This window comes from Mytilus galloprovincialis, chromosome 6 (assembly GCF_965363235.1).
Source record: "Mytilus galloprovincialis chromosome 6, xbMytGall1.hap1.1, whole genome shotgun sequence".
Taxonomy (NCBI): domain Eukaryota; kingdom Metazoa; phylum Mollusca; class Bivalvia; order Mytilida; family Mytilidae; genus Mytilus; species Mytilus galloprovincialis.
In genome coordinates, this window is record NC_134843.1 from 94,825,488 (window position 1) to 94,852,438 (window position 26,951).

Consider the following 26,951-nt stretch of genomic DNA (forward strand, 5'->3'; position numbering starts at 1 on the left):
GCCTTGAAACACTGGTGGCGTTTTTCTCGATCTATGTCACCAGGAACGCTCAAACGCTCAAAGCTACGCATTTTTAAGGTCTCCCATGAACATTTTATAGAGAATATGGTGTTTGTTCCTTTGTTCAGATTTTTTTCTCTAGCAAATTCATACTGTCTAGTATTTTCTTTTAAATGGTTTGATTTTATTTTGTTTGTGGTTGTTTGTCATTTGGTTTTTGTTCATATCGGTATAACACATGTAACATGAATGTCGATCGTTATATTACTTAAAAAATGTTTAGTTGTGATTTAAAGGTTTACATTTTGTAAGTCGATTGGTTCATTTTTTACCATACAAATTAAAAAAAAAAAACAATCGTGAAATTGATTAGAAATAAACGAGGATTTGTTATCAATTATGTTATAATCATGAGTTTATTTATTTCCATCACAAAAAAATGTCATTTTGTTGTTTTTTGTTGATATAGTTCGGTATACATACACCAATTTCTGTTATTTTGCTATGATTTTTTGTATTTCGTGTCTTTCATTTTTGCTTATGTGCTTTATCTATAAGCCATTTTATTTTTCTTTGTTGACATAGTTGTTTGTTTTATAGTGATTATAACTGACTGCTGAATCTAAATTTGGGTCTAAATTTTGGAATTTTTATCTATTATCAAATGATTATGTCGGTTTATTTTGCCACACATTGTTGTCAATATAATGGAATTCTATAACGGTTGGTACATGTCAAATCGGCATCAAGTCAAATCGGTACCTATTTATTTGGTAAACTGGGAATAGCGGATATTAATTAAGACACTTTTTACTAAGCGGGAGGTTTGGCATGCCAAACCAGGTTCAATCCACCATTTTTTCATAAAATGCCCTGTGACCAAGTCAGGAAAATGGCCATTGTTACCGTCCCGCATAGTTCGTTTCTGTGTGTGTTACATTACGCTGCTGTGTCTCTGTTGTGTCGTAGTTCTCTTATATTTGATACGTTTTCCTCAGTTTTTAGTTTGTAACCCGGATTGGTTTTTTCTCTATCAATTTATGAATTTTGAACAGCGGTATACTACTGTTGACTTATTTACAACAAAATTTCTATCGGTCTCTAGTGCGAGAGATCGATATTACGAGTGAAAAAATTAAAATAAAATTAATGGAAAAAGACACAGGCATTTGTTTCAGAACACCCCCCCCCCCCCCCCCCCCCCCAACTCGCATTTTTTTTTTAAATGTCACCTGGTCGCGAAATTCCGTTATATTTCAATTTCTCGGTAGTCCACCCCAATAAAACTTGTTCTGTCGTAAATCTTCATGTAAATTGATTTATCTACACCGAGTGCAATACGCTTACTTTTGTTCTAGGAATCAGGCATTCGTAGCAGGTCAACGTCGCATGTCAACCGTACGTAATTATTTCGTCTACCAACACCCGGATTGGAAATGTCTGATGTCGAATCGTCCAGCTATATGCCGATTTAAACATGCATATGCCGTAGTGACAGCAATTCTTCTATACGATTATCAAGCAAGCGAGGGGCTAAAAAATGGGGTTTAAAGAACCATTTTCTTAATTTAAAGAAATTCCGGTACTAAATCAGGAATATGTTTTCCATAAGTTTGATGTCATTTAGCTTTTGATTTTGACATTTGACAGAGACATATATAGTACATTTGTCTCTGACATTTGATAAGGGACATTTGTCAGTTTCAATTTTCTTTATCTCAGTCATGCATGGAGTCGAGTATTTTGTAAAACTAAGTTACGTAAATATATAAAAATAAATAAATAACTTTATCTCAAATATATAACAAGTGGACATAATTTTATGTAACTTGTAATCAGTATATATTTAAAGGTTATCACCGAAGATATACGAGCAAACGTAGTGAGTTGCTATGAATACTGGATTATTAAGTGACAAGAATGCTGTTATCATTTACTTTCTCTGTACGCCTCTTGTCATTATCACGTGATAGTTCAAAATGTCTGCCTCCTGATCGTTTGAAAATGTATACAATATAGTTCCAGAGGGAGAGATCTTTAATAGCATGACTTAATCATCATAATTCGGAAAACAGAAAAATAATATTGTTTTATTCAAAATGACTTCAGTTCAAAACAGACAATATTCAGTGAATGCAAGTATAGATGAAGGGGAGTTGAATTCGTTGCTGGATACAGTATACGTATCAGACTCGGGAAATAGAACAGTGAGAGGCACGTCTACGTTTATTAAATTACCATTATACCATGCAAATATTATATTACTTCCAAAATTAATAATTAATCAATAGGTTTAGGACAACTGACCAAAGTATTTTAATTGTCCAGTTGCAAATATTTCATGAATGTTCAGGATGAACAAGTGCCAAATTGGGAATAGTTCCCAAAATGAATAACAATCCTAAAATTGAGTTATACTTCTAAAATGCTAAGAATGACAAATCTTTTAAGCAAACCTTTTTGACTTAATTAATTTAAGGATGTACACCTCTGAGGAGCCAAACATTTCTAAAATCATGACAATTGAACTTTTTTTCGTAAGGCAGCAACCATTTGATTTTCTGGGGGGGTATGGTTTTTTTTTCTGTACAAACTTTTTTTTTCGCCTGCGGCAAAAAACAATCTATTTTTTTCGCGACAAATCAAAAACAATTTTTTTCTTTTAATTTTAGCATTACATATAGTGGCAGCTGAGGGTGAAACAAACAATTTTTTTTTCTCTGAATCAAAAACAAATTATTTTTTTCTGCAAAAACTGGAAACAAACTTTTTTTTCCAAAAAAAACCATAGCCCCCCCCCAGAAAATCAAATGGTTGCTGCCTAACCTTTAGTCATTGAGAAAATACCATATGGTGGTGCACTTCCTTTTATACTGCAGCCATTTGAGAGTTGATGATTTTCCCATTTTTCATCAACTTTTACCCATTTGTTGGCTATTATCATGAATAATCATGAACAGTTTCAGAATTAAACTCTTTTATATACATTTTATTTTGTACATTACATGAACCAAGATGAAGTGGACCAATCTGAATAAATTTCACTTAAAAAATGTAGGTTGGTGTTAATATAAGAAAGTTTTATTAAATTCTTTTGCTTTCTTGTGTCAAATTTACCATACTGATAATTTGGTAAATATTGGATTTTTCTCATTTTTTTTAAAGACATGTTAGAACAAAAAGCATATTCTGTCAACTTCCTTACTATATATGATTGGGAACAAAAATATCCTAGAAATTTGTAAAGAAAAAATTTATATGGTATGCACATGTTTCTTGTAAAATCATTTCTTGTACCCCTCACCCATTTTCAATAGAACTATTTTTCCAAATGAATAATAAATATATATCTTAATTTGTGGTTTTGGATATTATTATACAGTTATCTCAATAAAAATAATTAATAACTGGTAAAGAATTCATTTTTGTTTTTCTGCTCTAAAAGAATAGACTATTTTCATGTTACCGACTTTTGACTCAGAACTTTATGTTACCTACATAGGACATCCTGTTTTTCTGTTCTAAAAGAATAGACTATGTTCGTGTTACCGACTTTTGACTCAGAACTTTATATTTTTTCGAAGGGTTACCTACATAGGACAACCTGGTACCAAGTCAAGTTAGAGCAGTGTAAAGAAGTTACATATGTACATAAAGCTTTTATTGTAATACTGAAAAATTATTACACCAGGGTTTTAGATATCACAAACTAGTCAAAACATTTACTAAATTTTATCATGGGTATAAGGAAATAATTCGTAAATATAACTCAACATGCTGTCATGCAGACATCTTATAGGTTCAGGTATTTCACATCCAATCTTTTGTGGTAATATTCTTTACAAAGCACAAAAATGTCAGTATTCACCTCAAAAGCTTACAAAACCTTTAAACAGACTTATTAAGAAGGGATATATACATTGTAGTTACCATACTGTTGTCAGGTCATTAAAGATTGCATATTTTGGCTTTGATATTGATTTACTTAAACATGTTAAAGGGTCTTTGCATTGAAACTAAACACATTTATTTAAAAAAAAAAACAGTTGTTGGCCTGACACAGGTTATGTTCTTCTCATATGTTTTATGATAGTATGATACTAAACCCCTAGCTGGAGGGATTGTGCCTGATATTCATATGATGTAGACATAATCTTTCAATCAGTTTAATTGAGGTCTGGAACTGGCATGTCAGTTAACTGCTAGTAGTCTCTTATTATTTATGTATTATTGTCATTTTATTTATTTTCTTTTGTTACATCTTCTGACATAGGACTCTGACTTCTCTTGAACTGAATTTTAATGTGCATATTGTTATGCGTTTACTTTTCTACATTGGCTAGAGGTATAGGGGGAGGGTTGAGATCTCATAAACATGTTTAACCCCGCCGCAATTTTACGCCTGTTCCAAGTCAGGAGCCTCTGGCTGTTTTTTTAATTTTTAATTTTAGTTGCTTGTGTATAATTCAGAGTTTAGTATTGACCACTTTTTAATGTTCGTCTTCCTAATTTTGTCTTTTCTTATTGGATTATCAATGATTATCAGTTGAACTCTACTCATTTTCAATTACTTGTTAAATTACATATTTGAATCACCAGTTCACTTAATACCATTGTAGGATAATCTTGTTTTGCCTTTAATTTTTTGGTAATTCATTATGTTATCTGTCTAGCATGTCTAATGTCTAATGTTTAATATGTTGTTAATTTTAGGATCATCATGGTATGCGTCAGTATTTTTGGTAGTGAATGCAGCATTAGGAGCTGGACTTTTAAATTTCCCCGACTCCTACAGACAAGCCGGAGGAGTCATGATAGCAGTAGTTATACAGGCAGTAAGTATTCTGCATCAGTCGTCAAAGTTGTAAAAGGCCCACTCATCAAAACAAATTTTATAGGTACTAGTCTTGTATTACAACTCTAGTTTCCAGTGCATGTCAAAACATGGAGGGGAACAAAATAGTCCAGTTTTTTCTGAATTTTTTTCTGTACTCATTTTTAGCTCACCTGGCCCGAAGGGCCAAGTGAGCTTTTCCCATCACTTTGCGTCCGTCGTCCGTCGTCGTCCTGCGTCGTTAACTTTTACAAAAATCTTCTCCTCTGAAACTACTCGGCCAAATTAAACCAAACTTGGCCACAATCATCGTTGGGGTATCTAGTTTAAAAAATGTATCCGGTGACCCGGACAACCAACCAAGATGGCTGCCACATCTAAAAATAGAACATAGGGGTAAAATGCAGTTTTTGGCTTATAACTCAAAAACCAAAGCATTTAGAGCAAATCTGACACGGGGTAAAATTATTTATCAGGTCAAGATCTATCTGCCCTGAAATTATCAGATGAATCGGAGAACCCGTTGTTGGGTTGCTCCCCCTGAATTGGTAATTTTAAGGAAATTTTGCTGTTTTTGGTTATTATCTTGAACATTATTATAGATAGAGATAAACTGTAAACAGCAATAATGTTCAGCAAAGTAAGATTTACAAATAAGTCAACATGACCGAAAAGGTCAGTTGACCCCTTTAGGAGTTATTGCCCTTTATCGTCAATTTTTAACCCATGTTTCGTAAATCTTAGTAATCTTTTACAAAAATCTTCTCCTCTGAAACTACTGGGCCAAATTAATCCAAACTTGGCCACAATCATCTTTGGGGTATCTAGTTTAAAAATTGTGTCCGGTGACTTGGCCTTCCAACCAAGATGGCCGCCATGGCTAAAAATAGAACATAGGGGTAAAATGCAGTTTTTGGTTTATGACTCAAAAACCAAAGCATTAAGAGCAAATCTGACACAGGATATATTTGTTTATCAGGTCAAGTTCTATCTTCCCTGAAATTTTCAGATGAATCGGACAACCCGTTGTTGGGTTGCTGCCCCCTAAATTGGTAATTTTAAGGAAATTTTACTGTTTTGGGTTATAATCTTGAATATTATTATAGATAGAGATAAACTGTAAACAGCAATAATGTTCAGCAAAGTAAGATTTACAAATAAGTCAACATGACCGAAAAGGTCAGTTGACCCCTTTAGGAGTTATTGCCCTTTATCGTCAATTTTTAACCCATGTTTCGTAAATCTTAGTAATCTTTTACAAAAATCTTCTCCTCTGAAACTACTGGGCCAAATTAATCCAAACTTGGCCACAATCATCTTTGGGGTATCTAGTTTAAAAATTGTGTCCGGTGACTTGGCCTTCCAACCAAGATGGCCGCCATGGCTAAAAATAGAACATAGGGGTAAAATGCAGTTTTTGGTTTATGACTCAAAAACCAAAGCATTAAGAGCAAATCTGACACAGGGTATATTTGTTTATCAGGTCAAGTTCTATCTTCCCTGAAATTTTCAGATGAATCGGACAACCCGTTGTTGGGTTGCTGCCCCCTAAATTGGTAATTTTAAGGAAATTTTACTGTTTTGGGTTATAATCTTGAATATTATTATAGATAGAGATAAACTGTAAACAGCAATAATGTTCAGCAAAGTAAGATTTACAAATAAGTCAACATGACCGAAAAGGTCAGTTGACCCCTTTAGGAGTTATTGCCCTTTATCGTCAATTTTTAACCCATGTTTCGTAAATCTTAGTAATCTTTTACAAAAATCTTCTCCTCTGAAACTACTGGGCCAAATTAATCCAAACTTGGCCACAATCATCTTTGGGGTATCTAGTTTAAAAATTGTGTCCGGTGACTTGGCCTTCCAACCAAGATGGCCGCCATGGCTAAAAATAGAACATAGGGGTAAAATGCAGTTTTTGGTTTATGACTCAAAAACCAAAGCATTAAGAGCAAATCTGACACAGGGTATATTTGTTTATCAGGTCAAGTTCTATCTTCCCTGAAATTTTCAGATGAATCGGACAACCCGTTGTTGGGTTGCTGCCCCCTAAATTGGTAATTTTAAGGAAATTTTACTGTTTTGGGTTATAATCTTGAATATTATTATAGATAGAGATAAACTGTAAACAGCAATAATGTACAGCAAAGTAAGATTTACAAATAAGTCAACATGACTGAAATGGTCAATTGACCCCCTAAGGAGTTATTGTCATTTATAGTCAATTTTTAACAATTTTCATAAAATTTGTAAATTTTTACTAACATTTTCCACTGAAACTACTTGGTCAAGTTCATTATAGATAGAGATAATTGTAAGCAGCAAGAATGTTCAGTAAAGTAAGATCTACAAACACATCACCATCACCAAAACACAATTTTGTCATGAATCCATCTGCTTCCTTTGTTTAATATTCACATTGACCAAGGTGAGCGACACAGGCTCTTTAGAGCCTCTAGTTTCCTATTTGATTATAGGTTTATGCTGAATTGAAACATATATATAGATTTATAAAAAAATCTTGAATGTTTTTGGGGATATCAATCCAGGAAAGTGGAAGGATATCATGTTTACAGGAAGTGGTGCGGCCTAGTAAAAACAGGGTTACGTTACTTTTTATTCTTCGTGGCATGACCCACTTTTTTTTTCGATTAAATCACAATTTCACATTAGTACATACATGATACGAACATGAAATTTTTTTACTATGTAACATTTTTTATTTTTTTATTTTCAAAGATCAGCTGTTTTGCCTGTAAGTCTATGGAGCAGTTAATTACAAGACTGCAAAAGTAATAGTGTGTTCTAGCTCTTGATCTGCATTCTATAGAATGCGAGGGAAAAGTAAAATAAAAAAGGATACTGAACTCTGAGGAAATTTCAAAAAGGAAAGTCCCTTATCAAATGGCAATATCACAAGCTCAAACACATCAAACAAATGGATAACGACTGTCAAATTTCTGACTTGTTACAGGCATATTCTTTTGTTGAAAATGGTGTATTGAACCTGGTTTTATAGCTAGCTAGTGATTTATTTCAGATAACTTTGTTGTTTGTGGTTCATGTATTACATGTACAGTATTTTATAATGTCAGGGATTTTATTTTAGATATTTTTGGTATTCCTGGTACATGTATTACAGTATTTTAGAATGCAAATGATTTTATTTTAGATATTTTTGGTATTTGTGGTATTTGCAATACTGATCTTGGCCTATTGTTCTGACATTAAGAGTACAGACACCTACCAGGATGTCGTCCTGTCTGTGTGTGGTAGGAATGCCCAGAGACTGTGTGCCTTCGTGGTAATGACTTACTGTTTTGGAACTTGTATAACATTCTTAATTATCATAGGAGACCAGTGGGAAGAATGTAAGTAAAAATAAATCTGAAAATTTATGTAAGATATTGCTTCACTTCTTTTTAGAATGAAATATTTGAGGCATTCAATTTTATGCAGTATCAGTGTAATTGATTGCATGCATTATGTGATTGTGTTAGTCTAGAAATTAGAAAAAAGCTTGTGTGAATATTTTATGACAGAAAGAAAGAGTGAATGCATACGTCAAACAATTTGTAATAATGACTTTACAGTTTACATGTATGTTTTTCGTAAGAATCTATACTTTCCCAATCAAATGCAACATTTATGATAGAACATGCTTCTCAGAAAAACATTACAAAAATCCAAAGGAATATGAATAAGATATTTTCAATATAACTATTAATTTCATGGTTGTAGCATAAAAACATATATTTATAAGAATTGAATACTATTTTTATGCCTTATTTATGGACATCATGTTTTCTGGTCTGTGTGTCTGTCTGTTCGTTTGTTCATCTGTTCGTTCGTCAGTCCATTCGTTCGTCCGTCCATCTGTCCCCCTTCAGGTTAAAGTTTTTGGTCGAGGTAGTTTTTGATGAAGTTGAAGTCCAATCAATTTGAAACTTAGTACACATGTTCCCTATGATATGATCTTTCTAATTTTAATGTCAAATTAAAGTATTGACCCCAATTTCATGGTCCACTGAACAAAGAAGAAGATAGTGTAAAGCTCAGGTTAAAGTTTTTGGTCAAGGTAGTTTTTGATGAAGTTGAAGTCCAATCAACTTGAAACTTAGTACACATGTTAACTATGATATGATCTTTCTAATTTTAATGCCAAATTAAAGTATTGACCCCAATTTCACGGTCCAGTGAACATGTAAAATGATAGTGCAAGTGGGGCATCCGTGTACTATGGACACATTCTTGTTGTAGAATTGGTTTGGCAGTGATGAACATCTTAACATTATTTTACAATCATAAGAGCATTTTAAAAAATCCATAAGAAAACTTACTGGTACACTAAAAATATCATTCCAAGTGAAATGCTTTTCTTGTATCAGTATGTAATTTATTCTGCTAATATTAAAATGACAGTTAATTAATGCTGATCTGTACATTACACAAAATATAAAATACCAGGACAACCCAAATAAAAAAAAAATCATATGAATTAAAATACAACAATAGCAGATATTTTATTTGTATATTTCAGTTTTACTGTATATTGCCAAAGATGTTTACTGTAAGGAGCATCCCTTTTATTTGGACAGAATCAGTACTATATGTGTCACATCATTCTTATTTATTCTACCTATATGCTTTCCTAAAAGGATTGATTTTCTTAAATATCCAAGGTATAAATATATTTATTATGTTATAGGGACACATTGTTTTGTATAGTTTAAAATTGAGAATGGAAATGGGGAATATATGTCAAAGAGACAACAACCCAATCAAAGAGCAGATAACAGTTGAAGGCCACTAATGGGTCTTCAATATACAGAACACGTTCAAAATGAATGTATCATAATTTATTAGTTTAGCACTTCCTTTGATATATCATTTAGACTTTTAAAATAAAAATCAATTAATACACTAATGTAAATTGTGAACAGAATGATACCCCATGTCTGTGATGTCAGGTGACATAGATCCAAACTGTATATTCACTACTAAAGAACTTAATTCTTTAGCATGTTTAGTCCCCCAGGGTTTAAGCATTTTTTGACATGCTTAAAGATCATTGATACAATTTTAATGTACAAGAAAACTCACAAAGAGAAAAGTCCTAAAAGTGATGATAAAAAATAGAATTGAGAATGGAAATGGGGAATGTGGCAAGAAGACAACAACCCAACCATATTTGTTTCAAAGAGGGAACATTGCATTGAAGCAATAACATTTTTAGCTCACCTGGCCGAAAGGCCAAGTGAGCTTTTCTCATCACTTGGCGTCCGTCGTCCGTCATCGTCGTCCGTCTTCGTCCTGCGTTAACTTTTACAAAAATCTTCTCCTCTGAAACTACTGGGCCAAATTTAACCAAACTTGGCCACAATCATCATTGGGGTATCTAGTTTAAAAAATGTGTCCGGTGCCCCGCCCAACCAACCAAGATGGCAGCCATGGCTAAAAATAGAACATAGGGGTAAAATGCAGTTTTTGGCTTATAACTCAAAAACCAAAGCATTTAGAGCAAATCTGACGGGGTAATATTGTTCATCAGGTCAAGATCTATCTGCCCTGAAATTTTCAGATGAATCGGACATTTCGTTGTTGGGTTGCTGCCCCTGAAATGGTAATTTAAGGAAATTTTGCTGTTTTTGGTTATTATCTTGAATATTATTATAGATAGAGTTAAACTGTAACAGCAATAATGTTCAGCAAAGTAAGATCTACAAATAAGTCAACATGACCAAAATGGTCAGTTGACCACTTTAGGAGTTATTGCCCTTTATAGTCAATTTTTAACCATTTTTCGTAAATCTTAGTAATCTTTTAGAAAAATCTTCTCCTCTGAAACTACAGGGCCAAATTTAACCAAATTTGGCCATAATCATCATTGGGGTATCTAGTTTAAAAAATGTGTCCGGTGCCCCGCCCAACCAACCAAGATGGTCGCCATGGATAAAAATAGAACATAGGGGTAAAATGCAGTTTTTGGCTTATAACTCAAAAACCAAAGCATTTAGAGCAAATCTGACAGGGGTAAAATTGTTCATCAGGTCAAGATCTATCTGCCCTGAAATTTTCAGATGAATCGGACATTCCGTTGTTGGGTTGCTGCCCCTGAAATGGTAATTTTAAGGAAATTTTGCTGTTTTTGGTTATTATCTTGAATATTATTATAGATAGAGATAAACTGTAAACAGCAATAATGTTCAGCAAAGTAAGATCTACAAATAAGTCAACATGACCAAAATGGTCAGTTGACCACTTTAGGAGTTATTGCCCTTTATAGTCATTTTTTAACCATTTTTCGTAAATCTTAGTAATCTTTTAGAAAAATCTTTTTCTCTGAAACTGCTGGGCCAAATTTAACCAAACTTAGCCATAATCATCATTGGGGTATCTAGTTAAAAAAAATGTGTCCGGTAACTCGGCCAACAAACCAAGATGGCCGCCATGGCTAAAAATAGAACATGGGGGTAAAATGCAGTTTTTGGCTTATAACTCAAAACAAAAGCATTAAGAGCAAATCTGACAGGAAGTAAAATTGTTGATCAGGTCACGATCTATCTGCCCTGGAATTTTCAGATGAATCGGATAATCGGTTGTTAGGTTGCTGCCCCTGAATTGGTAATTTTGAGGAAATTTTGCTGTTTTTTTGTTATTATCTTGAATATTATTATAGATAGAGATAAACTGTAAACAGCAATAATGTACAGCAAAGTAAGAACTAAAAATAAGTCAGTATGACCAAAATAGTCAATTGACCCCCTAAGGAGTTATTGCCCTTCATAGTCAATTTTTAACAATTTTTCTTAAAATTTGAATATTTTCAATAACATTTTCCACAGAAAGTACTGTTATAGATAGAGATAATTGTAAGCAGCAAGAATGTTTAGTAAAGTAAGATCTACAAACACATCACCATCACCAAAACACAATTTTGTCATGAATCCATCTGTGTCCATTGTTTAATATTCACATAGACCAAGGTGAGCGACACAGGCTCTTTAGAGCCTCTAGTTTCAAGCAAGAAGTTTAATATAAAATTAACTGATTTCAGTGTCAACTTTTGAATTGCCAAAAATGAAGATTGCTTCATAGCCTTCTATACCAAGGAAATATACACACTCTTCAACGTTCTTAATAAAACATACATAAATTATCATCCAAAGTGATTATTGGCATTTTTATGCATTAGGTAGTGTTTGGTAGATTTCAGTGTAAACAAGATGCACAGTTTGTCATAGATATGAAAAATTATCTGAAAATAATTATTTCATGAATGTTTGGTAAGGAATATGGTGCTCAAGATATATGGAAACATCACATATCTATAACAATACCTGGAATGTTAGATTTAGCATATTATATTTTGATTATCTTGAAGTCTATTAGTTGTAATGAACTGACACATAATATTGTAAATGTAAATAATTCATTATGGTTTTCTCTTTTGACAGTATGTTTGGAGTGGTTGCCATATTGTATGTTGAGATTCTAGTTTTTGTCAAATATTTTACTTACCATCAACCACCAGGCCCTATAAAAACAAAGTAAGTAAAGCATCTCTAATTTCAGCACTTCTATCATATATTGAGATCCTGACCTGACTTGTTAAACTAAACTGCATTTAAACACATATTTATAGCATTTAGGAATAACTTTCATTTGAAACATTGTCTTCTCTCAAAACATAACATTTCTCTGCTAAGTATACTTATTTAGTATATTGGTTGAAGACTAGTAATTATCTTAAAAGAGTTATAGATTATCGTTGGTTATCTCAACGAGATTGATTTCTCGCTTGAGCAGGTCACAGCGAAAGTGAGAAAAGCAATCTAGTTGAGATGACCAATGATAATCTGTTTATCGTTATTTTACCTATGACGACGTTGTTAATTTCATTAGCAAAGCCACATGGCTCCTTAGTTTTTAGCGATAATTTTCCATCTCAAGCAAATATCATGATATGAAAATTTATCACCAAAAAGATCAAAACAGTGTTCTAGGATTCCCATTACCCGTTACCCGGGGTAAGTGGATTAGGACAACGGGTAAGTCATTTTTTTAGCCTTTGTCACCCGGTGGTAAGTCAATTTTCAAGTTCGGGGAAGCCGAAAAACTCTTGAAATTTCCCGGTCCTCTTCAATTTTCCCATATCTGCTTTTTATTTTTATTAAATCACGAGAAAAAACTTTGATAAAAGATCGAAGATTTTGTCGATGTCTATCGGCGCTTTTATTCAAGCACTCGTTTACTAGGTGTAATCAAGCGCAAAAGAGACCTCATTCTTCTATCATTCTAAAAGTCGGTCACGGTGTCGGTAAAATCGGAAAATCCGGATTGATAACTGGTGCTTAAATCGGGACATAAACGATTTTTTTTCTTGTCATCAGAGGAAAATAAACTTACAGTTGCATTTATTATAGCTCTTAATAAATGACATAGTAATAACTATAACATATTTGTCAAATTTAGTAAGAAATCGTTTTTTTTAAATTTTGTACAAAATTCAATCGTATCCGAATCCAGCTTTGTTCAGACAAACTTCACAACATATAATTTAAAAGCATGTCATAAAAGTTTTTAAATTTAAAATCTATGTGCAACAAATGACTTATCCTTAATCATTAATGTTCAGTGAATCAGCCTGAAAAATATTCAGTATTTTATAAAGAGCATGTCTGATTTTTAAAAAGAGTTGCATGTAAGTCCCTTATTTTTTTTACAGTGGATTATTGGTATGAAAGTCAGTGAAGTACTGTTATAGTTCAATGTACTTTTCTGGTGGTATAGGTATATAGTTACAATTAAGCCATATATTTCAAATACTTTTCAATACACTTTAGTCATCATTGCTTCATACAAAACATCATTTGACATCACAAACTAGAGGCTCTAAAGAGCCTGTGTCGCTCACCTTGGTCTATGTGAATATTAAACAAAGGAAGCAGATTGAAAATTGACTACAAAGGTCAATAACTCCTACAGGGGTCAATTGACCATTTCGTTTATGTTGACTTATTTGTAGATCTTACTTTGCTGAACATTATTGCTGTTTACAGTTTACCTATGGGTGGAATCAGAAAAAATGAAGATTTTAACATATTGGGGCATATTGTTTCCCCCATTATATTTAGGAAAGTAAATTAAATGTCAAACCAACAAGTTCAATACCAGCTAACTTGCAGCCAAATTTCATTTAGATATCTTGTGCCAGCCAAAAGTTTTATTAAAAAAACATGTCAAATTTGTCAGGAGTGTGACGCTTTTTGTGTGACAGGATTTTTTTTTAATAATTTACATGATGAGTAAAAATTATTATGATGAATGCATGTATATGAAGATGGTTTATAATCATTCTTCAATACTAGGTTTTGTAGATTATAGATTGGTGTTATCATTGCACAAATATTATGTAAATAAATATACATTGTGAAAAGGTATGTACCAAAAATTAATATTGGCAAAATTTGATAATTTCTAAATTAAAGTGTTATGGTTGTATTTTAAAGGAGTATTTGTGTGTAAAACTGGTAAGTATTTATTGTATACATTTATAAGCTATCCATAAAAGGCTATACAGACATCCTGAGGTGCATAATTCACATATTGGATTAACTTCTATACAAGCACCCAAAAATGTCAGGAGTGTGACAACTGTCTTTAAACATGTACCAAAGAATACATAGGACTTAAATATGTTCTTCTTCTTTATTTTTCAGTAGTGGCTATTCCAAAGAGAAGAAAAAAATTTATTACAACTGTGATATGTTTATATCATAGATGTGGGAGTGCATTATATATGTCAGGAGTGTGACGCTTTTTTTAAGGCATTTTCTGTCAATTCATAATTTCACAAGGACAAGTTCAACAGGTTTCTTTGTGTTAGAAATGTTAAAACAAAGTTATATTCCTATCATTTACCTCTTAAATGTGTTATTTATCATGATTGTTTTGACACAATAAGTTTTAATTAGTCATTTTTCTATTTTTTGTGCACAGTAATGCAAATTTATCAAAGGAAATAAGTGTGTACAACTATAAAATCATATAGGAAAGTGAGGAAATGAATTTTGTACAAAATAGAACAATCATTTTGAATTTAAATGGTATATTTAAAGATGTTTCAAGGATTAACCATTCAGATGTAATTCGTCACACTCCTGACATGAATTTAACAATTTAAGAAAAATATGAAAATTAGCTTTATTTTTAGGACAGATAGTTGAAAGACAGCTAGTAATTTAGAAACTTTTGGTAAATCTTCCATTCCTTAAAACATCCACTAGACTTGCTGACATAAGCCAGGCAAAATTATCTGGAAGAAATGATTCAAAGAAAGAGACTTGGAAAGAGAAAACCCGCAAATATTGGCTGAATATAAAATTAAAAAATTATCAGAGGAAGTTGGACAATCTTAAACAAAATAAAAAACTACAAAACCATGCTAACAAAAAAAGGCTTAAAGAAAGAAGAACTTTGAATTCCAAATTTGATAAACAATATAAAGAAAAACAAAGGCAGTAGCAGAAAAACAGTAGAAAAAAAGGAAGAAAGATGAAAAAGAATTTGGGTTGAATAAGGACTTAGAATCGAACAAAAACAGCTCAAAAATTCAAATGAGAACAGATCTGTAACTGTGTCAGATTCCAGATCTACAGTGAGAAAACCTGCACAACACACAAGAAAACAACTGCCACAAAACCCAAATGCTTGGACGAGTTCTTTGAAACACATCATAAAAAATGCTACACCCAGAAGGGCCTTCTAGAAGGGATCATTTATAAGCATTTTTGTTTTGTGGCAATTGTTTTCTTGTTTGTTGTGCAGGTTTTCTCACTGTAGATCTGGAATCTGACACAGTCACAGATCTGTTCTCATTTTAATTTTTGAGCTGTTTTTGTTCGATTCTAAGTCCTTATTCAACCCAACTTCTTTTTTATCTTTCTTCCTTTTTTTCTACTGTTTCTCTGCCACTGCCTTTGTTTTTCTTTATATTGTTTATAAAATTTGGAATTTGAAGTTCTTCTTTCTTTAAGCTTTTTTTTGTTAGCTTGGTTTTATAGGTTTTTATTTTAAGATGGTCCAACTTCCGCTGATCAATTTTTAATTTCAGATTCAGCCAGTATTTGTGAGTTCTCTCATTCGAAGTCTCTTTCTTTGAATCATTTCTTCTAGAAAATTTTGCCCTGCTTATTTCAGCAAATCTGGTAGATGTTTTAAGGAATGGAAGGTTTACCAAAAGTTTCTTCATTTTACTAGCTGTCTTTCAATTATCTGTCCTAAAAATAAAGCTAATTTTCATATTTTTCTTAAATTGTTAAATTCATGTCAGGAGTGTGACGAATTACATCTGAATGGTTAATCCTTGAAACATCTTTAAATATACCATTTTAAATCAAAATAATTGTTCTATTTTGTACAAAATTCATTTCCTCACTTTCCTATATGATATTATAGTTGTACACACTTATTTCCTTTGATAAATTTGCATTACTCAGTGCACAAAAAATAGAAAAATGACTAATTAAAACTGATTGTGCCAAAACAATCATGATAAATAACACATTTAAGAGGTAAATGATATGAATATTACTTGGTTTTAACATTTCTTACACAAAGAAACTTGTGGAACTTGTTCTTGTGAAATTATGAATTGACAGAAAATGCCTTAAAAAAGCGTCACACTCCTGACATATATAATGCACTCCCACATCTATGATATAAACATATCACAGTGGTAATGATTTTTTTTCTTCTCTTTGGAATAGCCACTTCTGAAAAATAAAAAAAATAAAACATTTAAGTCCTTTGTATTCTTTGGTAGATGTTTAAAGACAGTTGTCACACTCCTGACATTTTGGGGTGCCTCTCTTTGTGTTTTTTTAAATGGTCCTAAAAAGAAAGTCCTGTTCTATGGGTAAAGATATCAGAAATTGAAATCAATGATATAGCAATGTGTTTAGTGATTTTTTGTGAAAGTTTAAAGCATTTTTCAATCTTTATAAAATATGTCAGGAGTGTGACAAAATACTGAAAATAGAAGGCTTTTTCTACATACAATTACATTAAAACGGTACAATGAAATGACATTTTGTTTTTTGCAAATGATCACAAAATCTCAGGGCTTTCAAAGTTTACTATTGTAACTGAAATATATTAAGATTCTTTTTATTGGCAAAAACTTCAATCACTAGTTACTATTATTTTTTTCAAATTAAGCTATTCAATTTGATTGTTATTATATGATTTAGCAGAAAAGATGGAAATTTTGGTTTTAAAATTTTCCTTTTTATATTGACTTTCATTTGGAAAAGGTCTGAGCAATGTTTTCTTGACTGTTTTATTACCAAACTTGTTTTTAAGTAGTATGGTTTCTGTTAAATATTTTTGAGATGTATGCTATTAAAATTTAAGATTATTCAATGTGTCTGTTTCGTTCGGCCTGAAACTTTGGAATTATAAAATTTAAAGTATTGGTAATAGGGCAAGACAAAAAGAAATACAAAATATTAAGTTTGAAATTGGACCCCCCATGTCACACTTTTGCTTCATTTTTTCTGATTCCACCCCTATAGCTATAATAATATTCAATATAATAACCAAAAACAGCAAAATTTCCTTAAAATTACCAATTCAGGGGCCGCAACCCAAAAACAGGTTGTCCAATTCATCTGAAAATTTCAGGGCAGATAGATCTTGACCTGATTAACAATTTTACTTCATGTCAGATTTTCTCTAAATTATTTGGTTTATGAGTTATAAGCCAAAAACTGCATTTTACCCCTATGTTCTATTTTTAGATGTGGCGACCATCTTGGTTTGATGGCCAGGTCACCGGACACATTTTTTAAACAAGAAACCCCAAAGATGATTGTGGCCAAGTTTGGATCAATTTGGCACAGCAGTTTCAGAGAAGAAGATTTTAGTAAAAGATATATAAAATTTACAAAAAATGGTTAAAAATTGACTTTAAAGGGCAATAACTCCTAAAGAGGTCAACTGACCATTTTGGTCATGTTGACTTATTTGTAAATCTGACCTTGCTGAACATTATTGCTGTTTACAGTTTACCTATATCTATAATAATATTCAATATAATAACCAAAAATAGCAAAATTTCCTTAAAATTACCAATTCAGGGGCCGCAACCCAAAAACAGGTTGTCCAATTCATCTGAAAATTTCAGGGTAGATAGATCTTCACCTGATTAACAATTTAAACCATGTCAGATTTGCTCTAAATGCTTTGGTTTTTGAGTTATAAGCCAAAAACTGCATTTTACCCCTATGTTCTATTTATAGCCATGGCGGTCATTTTGGTTAGTTGGCGGGGTCACCAGACACAATTTTTAAACTAGATACCCCAATGATGATTGTGGCCAAGTTTCAAATAATTTGGCCCAGCAGTTTCAGAGGAGAAGATTTTTCTAAAAGATTACTAAGATTTACGAAAAATGGTTAAAAATTGACTATAAAGGGCAATAACTCCTAAAGTGGTCAACTGATCATTTTGGTCATGTTGACTTATTTGTAGATCTTACTTTGCTGAACATTATTGCTTTTTACAGTTTATCTCTATCTGAAATAATATTCAAGATAATAACCAAAAACAACAAAATTTCCTTAAAATTACCAATTCAGGGGCAGCAACCTAACAACGGAATGTCAGATTCATCTGAAAATTTCAGGGCAGATAGATCTAAACTTGATTAACAATATTACCCCATGTCAGATTTGCCCTAAATTCTTTGGTTTTTGAGTTATAAGCCAAAAACTGCATTTTACCCCTATGTTCTATTTATAGCCATGGCGGCCATCTTGGTTAGTTGGCGGGGTCACCGGACACAATTTTTAAACTAGATACCCCAATGATGATTGTGGCCAAGTTTGGTTAAATTTGGCCTAGTAGTTTCAGAGGAGAAGATTTTTGTAAAAGTTAACGCCGGACGCAGGACGACGACGACGGACGACGACGACGGACGCCGGACGCCAAGTGATGAGAAAAGCTCACTTGGCCCTTCGGGCCAGGTGAGCTAAAAAGGGTACTTTCTGAAGCATGAAAAAGGTGCCAGGAAATGGCTAGAATGCAGGATTTTGCATCATTTATCCCAGAGCTTCTGGGGGCCTTGAGCGGCCCCCAGACCCCCGGCCATAAGGGCGGCGACCTAAAGCTCACCGCAGCGGACGGCGCAAAGCGCCGTCCGCATTGGTTGGCGGATTTAACTTTTAGATGTGGGTAAGTAATTTTTTTATTGATCTTACCCGTGGTAAGTCAAGGTGCCAAAAAAATCCTAGAACACTGCAAAAGAAAAATGAACAAAATAGTGATAACTAGATCTATCACAAAATCTTTATAATTACGATATAAACATTATATCATGTCCTTTTGTATTCTAGAGTTCCACTCCAAAGTTATAGTCTAGTATTATTATTAACCTGTATATAATTTATTTATATAATTTACCTCCATGTATTTAATAATTTAATTTAAGAAAAAAACCACATCTTTTAATTATTTATGTTATTTACATTTTAGGCCAGACCACTTTATTGATGTGTTTTTAGTTGTGCCAACTATATGTTTTGCTTACCAAGTAAGTTATTGTAGTAATAAACCATTATTTAAGACCTTTTGGCTACTGATACTCCTCAGTTTCTTAATTTTCCTCCTTATACACTTTACTTTCACAATCATTAAGATGTAAGATCAAAGAGCAGATTGCTCTGAGGGATACGATTGCCATTGTTTTCATTGACACATGCAAGGATTTGTATAGTAACTATACAAATCCTTGATACATGTATTAGTATTATTTTCAAAAATAATTCAACTGCACGTGTAAAATGCTCGTAAAATGTAATTTACGTAAGGCCAACTAAAATTAATTAGTAGATTTTCATCCAAATTTTTGAAAAAAATGGGGCGGGTGGGAGGATTTTATTTTTTAAATTTTATTTCATATGAAACCTTCTTGTCATGTGTTATTCATATATGCAATTGTAATCGAATAAGCATATATAATACATCCATAAGGTATCGTGTATAAGACAATAACAATCAAAACCAAGGAGTAACCAAAGACTTATAAAACCAAAGACATTTACATCAACGGTTACAGATAAGAAGTACGAAACAACACGAACTCCACTAAAAACCAGGAGTGAAATCAGGTGCTCCAGAAGGGTAAGCATTTCTTGCACCGTATACGGCACCCGTCATGTTATTTCTTTGTTCAGTTCGGTAATGATGAAAGGTTGTTATGACTGAGGAAGAATATCACTGAGATATGATTTCTGACACACTTTTGTCATGATGGCGACCATAAAATTTCTTGAGTGATGACCTTAATTTGATTGATTCATAGCCCTGTCTTAGCAACTTTTGAGAAAGCAGTATTCCTCGTTCAACAAAACCAACGTATTTTGAGCTATCTCTAAAGTAACGTATCAATTGCGACACATATACTCCATATGCTGGTGCCGTTTTTTTCAAATTCATAAATATATATCTCTGATTGGCAACAACTGTGCTACATGTAATTGCCGCTTTAGAAACCTAATTTATAGTAAACAGCAGAAATGTGGAGAAATGCTTTCTTCAGTTGGATTACCTACATCAAATGTATTTTGCTTTCTAAGCAATGTTTTGTTGTTCTTATAAAATGAAGCAAATGCATTGGTATTCAACAAAAGTACGAAAAGTACAGCATAAAATGAAAACTCAAACAGTGTTTAAATAATAGGGTTGGTCCTTAATATCATCAAGATGCAAATACAATTACAATGTAGAACATAAAGTTTAATGACTCTATCGTGGGTATTGGACAGAGGTTGTTTTCTCTATTTCTACAAAAAACGAAATTAAGGCTAAATCTAAATCTAAGACCTTGCTATAATTAATAAATTAAAAATGCGTATGTTTGTCGATTTTTTTTAACTCAATATATAATTATACGGTCAACAATCTAAAAAGTTCATGCTTGTGTTAATTTCTTTATTCATGTCAAATGTGTTCCACGATTCTAACGCTTTTGGGTTTCATTCACAGGCCAGATTTCTTGACACAAAGTCATTGCATAAATAAAATAAATCCAAGGTGTTTTACTCACAAACATTTGTGTCATTTGTGACCGTACGGCGATTTGCGTTCTTGGACACATCGTATTACTTGTAACCCGAATATTTCACGCCCTTCTCGTAATCAATCTCTATTCTCGGGAAATGATGTTGTCATCATAGATCAGCAGAATATATGGACTTAATCATTCAGTAAGAATACGAGAAATACGAAAACCGAAATTTGAGAAAGGAAGTTTTACATGAAACAAAATCATCGACGGTTACCGGTAACGGAAATGAACAAAATCCGGAAATCGTTTTTTTTTTTTCAAAAATAAAAAAAATCGGGGCGGAAAGATTTCAGAGGGGCGGGCGGGGATGAAAATCTATCAATTAATTTTAATTGGCCTAAACTGAATAGTTATTCAACTTTAAAAATAGCCAATCATTCCTCAATACAAGTGTATGAACAATGTACTTAGGGTATTGTGTTTTATTTTTGTACTATCAATTCCAAGTTTACTTTCCACAGCAGTCACTGAGAGTGAGAGAAGGTATTTCACTTCGTACTTCATCACCTATTTTTCTACGTGAATTCTAGGTGGAACCCCATTCCTAACTCTTTAAATATTTAATTTTCTTTGGGTCAGTGGGCATGACTCATTTCCGTACACATTCCTCTGTTTAAATTGCGATCGGTTTTAATATAATACGACATCTATCGACAGAGAAAATTAATTTTTCAAACGATATGTTTGACGAAAGTTACTTACGGAAGGGAGACAACTTGAAGCAATAATATGGAAGACTCCATTTTTGGCTGAAGGGGTGTTCTAGTTACACCTTTACGTTTTGGACTACATTTATTTTAATTTAAATGATGCATATGATTTAAAATTATGCAACAACAATAACCCTCAATAGCAGACAAACATAGAAAGGATCTTGTGAGTTTCAAATTAATCAATGGAGTGGGGAATCCAGGGCAACCAATCAATCTGATACCCCTTCAAGTTAAGAAAACTATACTCATGCACATAATTACCTAAACATACCTTCCACTTCAGTTCTTATATGACAGAAATAGATTTATCAATAGGAATTCAGAGAACTCTTGCATGTTATGAAAACTGATGAATTCCCCTGACGTGTTTCTTAAAAACACTAACTATAAATACTGCTTAATTCTGATTTCCCATGTTGATAAAAACACTCATACAAGTCAAGGGAAATATCAAAACATGAAGATTATGAGAAGAACATTATAGGACAGTTGTTTGAATTCAATCCTTTTGTTTTTTATACCATTTAAAGCAAGACAATCTCAAGAATCTGAGATGTTCCTTGATGTTTAGAATAAAACAGTTGACATGAGGGCATGGCCCTGAGTCAATGGTATAAGTCTACAATTGCTTAAAAGCAATCGTATCTCAAAAATCAATTGTTGGGTTGCTGCCACTAAATTGGTAATTTTAAGGTATGTTACAGTTTTTGTTTATTATCTTGCATATTACTGAAGATAAAGATAAACTGTAAGATCTACAAATAAGTTTATATGACCAAAACTGCATTGACCTTTCTATGAGTTATTATCGTTGAAAAACATATTTGTTCATCTAGTTTGCCTTCTTTAAAAAATCTTCTCCTTTGAAACTGCTGAATCAAGTTTCAGCCAAACTTAGGCCGAATGAGTATCAGAGTGTATAATATAAATTTTATATTTTATTTTTTTGTACATCAAGGAACATAGCCACGAGGGCTAAAATGGAACATAGGGGTTAAATTCATATATTTGCTTTTGAAGACAATATGACAGATTCAAAGAACATTTAAATGGAATGTTTTAGCCATTCATTGATATATTATTGAAAAGCAAAAATAAGCATTGATGAAAAATTTAAGAAAAAAACCATGTGAGCGATTCAGGCTCTTGAGAGCCTTTTGTTTCTTATGATCCTTTTCCTTTGATGGTAGCTAATTTTTTCTACCGTTTTTTAAAGATAAGTGTATTTGGGATGAGCATGAAACAAACATGTATGTCTATATATCATAAAAATAAAAAAATAAAAAACATTATAAGCTCTTAAGATTTATATTTTCAGTGCCATGTCAGTATTATACCTATATATTCCTGTATGGAGAATAGAAATCTGAAGGAATTTTCCAAAACAATATCCTGTGCCATGTTATTATGTATAGTGACTTATACAGGTACGGCTGTATGTGGGTATTTGACGTTTGGTGAGAACATTACATCAGACATCTTACTGTCATATGATCCAGATATATGGGTGATAATAGCTGTGATACTTATTGCATTCAAGACTTATACCACCTACCCCATTCTACTTTTCTGTGGAAGGTATGTACAGTACTGTAACTTCAGTTATTATTGCAACTGTTGAACAATGGCCAAAGATCTGATATAGGTTGTTGGCATTTAATAATACTACCAAATTTTAAAATGCAAGTTTTTAATTAAGAAAAACCTATATATCCTGCCATAATTTTTGCAATACTTAAAAGATCCTGGGTACAAGACTGGTTATAGTTATTTAATAATAAGTTAACTCATCTTAGATACCAGGATTCAAAGTTATCCTTATGTATATTTTTTATGCACTTAAGTTTGTAGGATTCAAAGGTACTATGATTGTAAGAAATGCATGTTAATTTCGACAGGAAAACAGCAATACATATCAATAGTGCTGCATGAACCTATTTCTTTCATGCAAACTACTGTAAACCAACTAATTTTCGCGGATACTTTATTTCGCGTTTTACCCTTTTTAGACCACTTCGCGGCTATTTAATTTGGCGATTTTCTGATAAACTTGATGTAGTTTAATAAGGAAAGATTCAAGTTTTACATATTTGCGACGATTTATATTCGCGTCATTTTTCTACTCGCGAAAGTTGCGAAACTAAATCGCTCGCGAAAATAAGTTGGTTTACTGTATTTATTTCTAATCGTAATCAAAAGCAAGTATGAAATTTTGTTATTATTTATCATTAAACATGCTTTTATATAATACCTATTTCAGGGCTGCCTTAGTCAGTTTATGGGTTGATATCAGGAAAATGAGCCTACATGAGATAGAAGACTCTGAGAGGAATAGACGTATTATAGTTACTATTGTCTGGTTCATACTGACATTACTACTAGCAGTGTTTATACCTAATATAGGTGTAGTTATACAGATACTCGGGGCATTTGCTGCTGTCTTTATATTTATCTTCCCAGGTAAGAAAGTATACATAAAATAAATTATAGGGCACCTGTCAATTCAAAAACAACCCAATAAAATGATAAAGCTGAAATTTAATTTTAAATAATTAGATGTGTACATATAAACTTCAACTGGAAGACAAGTGTTCATTTAAAACAAGAGTAATTGAACTGTGTAAGGGTCTGTGTTGAAGGCTCTTTGACCTATAACAGTTTCCTTTTAGAAAGTGTCATTTGTTGTCTCATTTGCAGTCATACCACATCTTCTTAAATCTATTGATTTTTTTTTTATCATTTTATTTTGAAAGTTAACTTTTTAAAACTAATACAGTCTTTTTTTAAACAGGAATGTGTATGATGTCAGCAGTACAGAATCTAGTAGACGATGGAATCTGGACGAGAAGATTAAAAGGGTTAGCCATATTTGCCTGTGCATTCATTTTAATAGGAGCTTTTATATTTGGTTTGACACTTACACAGTCTGTTATAGCAGATAAGAATGGTGTCAAGGCAGATAAATCAAAGTATACATGTAACATGTAACTAGTCTGTTATAAAAGGAATACTCATGTCTCTTTATTGTGTACAGTTATAATGTTCATTTCTGTGATTTTTTTACTGCCATTAATTTTTATCACTATCTATTTCATAAAACTGCCAGAATGAATGATTTGCACAAAGAACATTCTATTGTCTGGCTGACAAACATCTGCATTAGATAATAGAAATATTATGTAATTTTCATCGGATTTTTTTCATATTAAGATAAATACTTTCAATCAACCTCACCATATTGACCACAATTTCCCAACTACGAAAATGATTAACATTTGGTAATCAATCTTTTGTCAATTGAATTAAACAAGAAGTTTGGTAAGATGTCGGAACTACAGCCATTAACTGTGACATATGTTGATGCTTATCAAAGTTTACCATTAGAATTATTATAGTATGAGCTTCGTGAACCTGCTAGTGAAATTTTTTTTTTATTGAAAAAAAACCCACATTCTGGTCAAATAATCATATTGTCTAGCCCATTAATGATCAAACGAATATATATTCTAATGGGCATTATCGTACATGCATAGTCAAAATATTGTATGGTCTTGTATTGGACATATGCAGCATTAAAAACTGATATGGTTCACAATATATACACAATGTTTGATATGGCAGTAATATTAGTGCAAGCTATTTTTTTATAAGTCATGATTTAGTCTTATGTAATAATGGGCATTTCAACTGTTTTCATCTGCCAATCGATCTATTGTATTTCTAAGAGATATTGTTTATTATTGTTTAGTTTATTATTGTTTTTTGGTAATATGTACTAGTACTTGGAAATGTTACACATTATAAGTAAGATGTAAGTTAAGCTTTAAAGATGTTAAAACCCAACTGGCTGTAACTATTATTTAAAGTATATTATTTTGCATTGCATATTAAATATTAGATAATTCAGTTTTCCTGTAAAATACCACAAATTATCGTTTTATGGTTACAGAACTTATTATCATAGGATTTGCCATTCACTTCATAAAAAGAAGCAATGTATCATCTAAATTTGTATTGTACTGAGATAGTCCATGAGACCCTTTATAAATTTCCAAATTTTTATTGTGGATTAAATCATTATTATATAAACCATAGTGATTGTTTTGTAAAAAGGTTCTTAAATATTAATTTCACAGTTTGACCATCTATTTCAAGGTACTATAAATTGTGGTGGTAGTCATATTTTGGTTAACTTGATGCATAAGTTTAATGTGCAAAAAATTTACATTCCAAATTTCCACCATACATTTTGAGTAAAGCATCAAAATATCCTGATCAATGTTGCATGTTTATGTTCTCAATTTATATTTTTAATTCATTTAAAGTGAGATTTTAGTGCTAATTCTATTTTTTTTAAGTGAGCCACAACAATAGGCTAATTGTTGACTGTAGTGATATTAAAAGAATTGTTAATACCCCAGTTAACATGTTTGTAAACATATGAAACAATAGTTTAATCATGTTTAGTGAGTTCTACCATTTGTAACAGATGAAGGGGTATATTCTATCTAATTCATCAAAGGGGTTCACGATTGGAGACCAGTAAAATAATTAAATGTTGTAAATGTTGTAGTTACCATTGTTAAATGCAATTTTATTTTATCTTTTTCTTTCAATATACTTTGTGTTCTTTTTATTTATGGAACCAAGCACTTTAAATGTCAGTTGACAGACAGTGAAATCTGTTTAATTTTTGTGCATGTAGCACAAACTTTACAATGATATGCAATAACTGTTCAATAATTGTGATATTTGAATATGTATGATTTTAGTTTTAGTTTATGCACATATAATTTATATAAAAACAATTTAATTTGATGTCTTGATCTTTATATCACAGTCGTTTTTAACCTATATAGATGTTTATTGAAAAGTTAAATATCAAAAATAAGGAACTGTAAAGGAACTGTAAGGAAAATTCAAAACTGAAAGTCCCTTATCACATGGCAAAATCAAAAGCTCAAACAAATCAAATGCACGGAAAAAAACTGTCACATTCCTAACTTGGCACAGGCAGTTTCTGTTGAAGAAAATGTATGATAAAACCTGGTTTTGAACCTAGCTAAACATTTCACTTGTATGACAGTCACCTAAAATTCCATTATATTGACAACAATTTTGGAAACAACAGTATACAATGTGCTGTAATTTTAATCACAATACATATCAGCAACTATGTTGAAAAAGAAAAACAAAATGACATATTGACAGAATTCCAATGGGGACTAACTGTGCACCACTTATTGCGGACCTGTTTTTGTATTGCTAT

At 32.1% G+C, this 26,951-nt stretch overlaps 1 protein-coding gene across 1 annotated transcript; it reads left to right on the top strand.

Moving 5' to 3' along the window:
• The first annotated feature begins 1,949 nt into the window (after positions 1-1,949).
• Positions 1,950-26,500, top strand: LOC143080778 (sodium-coupled neutral amino acid transporter 7-like). Its single transcript, XM_076256806.1, has 9 exons — positions 1,950-2,214; positions 4,714-4,835; positions 8,010-8,208; positions 9,378-9,519; positions 12,295-12,387; positions 19,376-19,433; positions 23,001-23,260; positions 23,943-24,142; positions 24,474-26,500. The coding sequence occupies exons 1-9, from the start codon at positions 2,100-2,102 to the stop codon at positions 24,668-24,670; spliced, it is 1,386 nt and encodes a 461-aa protein (XP_076112921.1). The 5' UTR covers positions 1,950-2,099; the 3' UTR covers positions 24,671-26,500.
• The last annotated feature ends 451 nt before the right edge of the window (positions 26,501-26,951 follow it).